Source organism: Trachymyrmex cornetzi, unplaced genomic scaffold, assembly GCF_001594075.2.
Source record: "Trachymyrmex cornetzi isolate Tcor2-1 unplaced genomic scaffold, Tcor1.1 scaffold644, whole genome shotgun sequence".
Classification (NCBI taxonomy): domain Eukaryota; kingdom Metazoa; phylum Arthropoda; class Insecta; order Hymenoptera; family Formicidae; genus Trachymyrmex; species Trachymyrmex cornetzi.
Window position 1 is genome coordinate 54376 of NW_017299964.1, and position 3650 is coordinate 58025.

At 32.0% G+C, this 3650-nt stretch overlaps 1 protein-coding gene across 1 annotated transcript in view; it reads right to left on the bottom strand.

The window, feature by feature from the left end:
• LOC108766992 (putative nuclease HARBI1) overlaps window positions 1–2987 on the bottom strand; it is a 6929-nt gene extending 3942 nt beyond the window's left edge. Inside the window, 2 exon segments of the mRNA XM_018516609.1 lie at window positions 2553–2604; window positions 2943–2987. Coding sequence (XP_018372111.1) covers window positions 2553–2604; window positions 2943–2987 — 97 coding nt within the window.
• Window positions 2988–3650: the final 663 nt, after the last annotated feature.

Genomic DNA, 3650 nt, shown 5'->3' on the forward strand with positions numbered 1-3650 from the left:
TGGTGTTTCTGTTGATATGGTTTCTATGTTCTGACATTCTTACGCCAACACATGTCCCAGTTTGGCCCACATATGAGGCATCACAGTTTTTACAATTTAATCTATAGACCACTTCCGCTTGAGACATTGTTGGTAACTTATCTTTCTGTACTCTAATAAAGGAGTTCAATTTTTTAATACCCCTGTATGCAAACATTAAACCCGGAATTTTGCTAAAGAAACTCTTAATTTTTTCTGAAATAGACGGAATATAGGGGATTATAAAAAATTTTTATAAAAAATTTTTCAAAAGAAGGAGCAGTAGCAGAAGAAGGAATATCATCACAAGGAATATTTCGGTAGTTAAGTTGTTTAAATCTATTGTATAGTCTCTTTTTAATAGTTGTAAAAATTAGTTTTAGAGGATACCCGTTCCTTAATAATACATCAATAATAAAGTCAAAATTTTTTTTATGGAATTTAGGGTGGGATAGCAAAATTATTCTGTCTATCAAACCAAATATAGTACCAATTTTTTGAGATAGCGGATGGCAAGAATAGTAATTGAAAAACCGACCTAAAAACGTCGGTTTTCTGTACCAATCATTGATAATATGATTACCTTCCTTCATTAGAGTGACATCAAGAAAGTTTATGGAGTCTCCATCCTCCTCCATAGTGAATTTCAGACGAGGATGGTAAGAATTGAATGTGTCTAAGATTTCTTTATAATCAAGAGATTTGATAATTAACAAAATATCATCAACATATCTTATGTAGAGAGAAGGTGCAATTGACAATTTGTTTAGAGAAAGAGTCTCTAGTTCTTGCATGACAATGTCCGCCACAATGGGGGACAGTGGAGACCCCATTGGTACAACAAATGTCTGTTTATAAAAATTATTATTAAAAGTAAAAAAATATTTTGTTCTTTTTGCGTTGATTCACCTTATGTATTAATCTCATTTATATATTTTTTAAGTTTTTGTTATGTACCAGTTTAATTTATTTATAACTCTAATTGTACTTTTATTTGAGTTTTTCAATTTCAGACCTTTGCACTTAATTTTATTCTTATTGACATTTTTTAATTATTATTAATTTACTTAATTTTTGACTATACATTTACTTGCGTTGACTCATATTATTTATTAATCTCAGTTACGTTTTTTAAGTTTTTGTATGTATCCGTTTAACTTATTTATAGCTTTGACTATACGTTTATTTGCGCCGACTTCTCTCCTTTACCGGTTTTACTTTAATATTCGATTTATCGGTGTTGTTTTGTTGACGTATTTACGAAATGTATCTCGTCTGTTTGACTTTGTTCTGAAATCTCTCATTACTAACTGTGACTTCTGATGGTTAAGTTCGGGTCAAATCTATCGTCATGTAAGCTCTCTTCGTTTATATAATAATCGTTTACATAATTTATCATTAATTCGTTCTTAAATTTTTATATTTCATTATTTGTGTAGTGATTATTCAATTAATGACGGGATGCATCTCTGAAACGTACGTCAGCCCATTTCCTTATTCATGACATGTAAGTCTCGCAATTTTTTACTCATTCGATGACATGCTCTCTTTAAATTGTTTTTAATCTTTTTCTATTATTAACATTTTGCTCTCCGTTTCATAGCAATTCTGCCAAATTCTTGTCATGTATTTATAATGGACACAATCTTCGCAACTTTCAATCTTGCTGTTACATAATTACTCTACACATTTATTTATACAAATTTTTTTTGTGGTTTTTTTTTGGTACTGAAGAGGACCCAAACAATAGGGTCGAAACGTTTACCTATGTCACAATGATATAATTTTTAGTGTTTATTAATAAATTTTTAATGACATTTTTAATTATTAATAAATTGATTGTTACACATTAAATCCTGTGTCGGCTCTAATAGACATTGAAAGATTTTTATGCAGATTATTTCTAGAGAGCCTTTATCTTTTATCTATTGTTACAATAAATTGTTAATTAAATTTATAAATTCTTCTTAATTGACTTCTGACACTTTAATAATAGTTTCTCAAGTCCCCCTTGATTAATCAAATAAATTGTCAGAAATGCTCTAAAATATGTACGGTGTGAAAATCAAAAGAAAAGCGATCGGTGCTGCGCCGCGCGCCGAAATACGCTCTTGCACTTCGCACCCGATTTTCTCATAATCTCTTCTACTTTAACTTCTGACACTTTGCACATACTTTGCTCTATACGTAAACAGTGTAAATTCAAATTGTCAGAAGTTTTCTTTAAAATGTAAATTTTCCGATATTTTTCGCAACTTTGGCAGCTTCTGACAACCTTTTAGCTTCCACTTACCCTTCTGACAATTTTTTTACTGCTTTTTCTCATGATCTTCGATGTCTATGTAAATTTTCAGCCGTGCACATCGACAGTTTTTTTAGTTGGACAATTTACACGTTTGATCGTCCGCCCACGCATTTACCTTCCAGCATTCCAGCGCGCCTTCTGACGGTCGGGCTTTCGCTTTGCTGGCAGCAATCGAACCTTTTTCAGGAAAAATATTTCATGCACCGAGGCATGTCGCACCCCATGTAGCCAGCTCTCCGTCTATAACTACCATATGCAAAAAAATGTAATGCTGTCAATACCTATAAACCAGAATTAAAAATTAAACTAAGATGTATATATCATAATAATATTATATAATTGGACATATATATTTTAACATATAATACTGTGTGATAGTATTTTTCACAAATGAAAAAACAAAATTGTTCTTGAAGATAGAGACGAAATCTAGCGCATAGACATGCGTCATATTCTCATTATACGATATACGCCCATACTAGATTATATCTCTATCTTTAAGAACAATTTAATTTTTTTGTGAGAAATAGAAATTGTTCTGAGAAGAAAGAATTATTTTTTTATGCGTGTAATATAATTCTATCCATTTATGTACATAAATTTCTATATTTATACTTACTTTTGTTTTAATATCCAACATAGATCTTCGCTGCCTCTGCTTCATGTATGGTGTTAAATCTCTTATTAGTTATTAAATCTCTTAACGCACTAATGGTTTTGTTAAACGAAATAACTTTAAAAATTTTTTGTCATCCAAATTAAATGCATCAGCTGCTATGTGTCTTGCACGACGATTTCGCCGTGCGACAGCTTGTTGAGCATGTGCATTATCGGCCACATGTGCAACAGCGAAATTATTAAAAACGTTCATTTTATGTTTACGAGTAAAATTGTTTGTCTACTGACAGTTATTCGCAAACGTGCTCGTAATCGAGAAACGAATACTTCGGACCATTCGCAGTATTTCATACGTAAATCTGCGTATACGTTTCAATGCGTATACGTATGTAAGTTAAGAGAATAGAGTTTCAAATATAAGCGCTCGTAACTCTGAGTTTGCGTATACGTTTCTCTTATGAGTGAGTTAGAGAATCGGGGCCCAGATCTATTGTTTCTTTCCGAACGCACTCAGATCAGCGGGGCCTTGTCTGAATACAACGCCATCTCCAAGAAAATCGAGCAACTTCTATTACACACATTTCCTGGTCTGTTTATCAGCCCGAGTCTTCGTTGACAAGCAAATTTACGTGATTTACAAATTAATGTAAATATTTTTTTCTAAGCTTTCAATCTCAGTTCTGTAAACTCAGTATTGTTTGTGCACGTT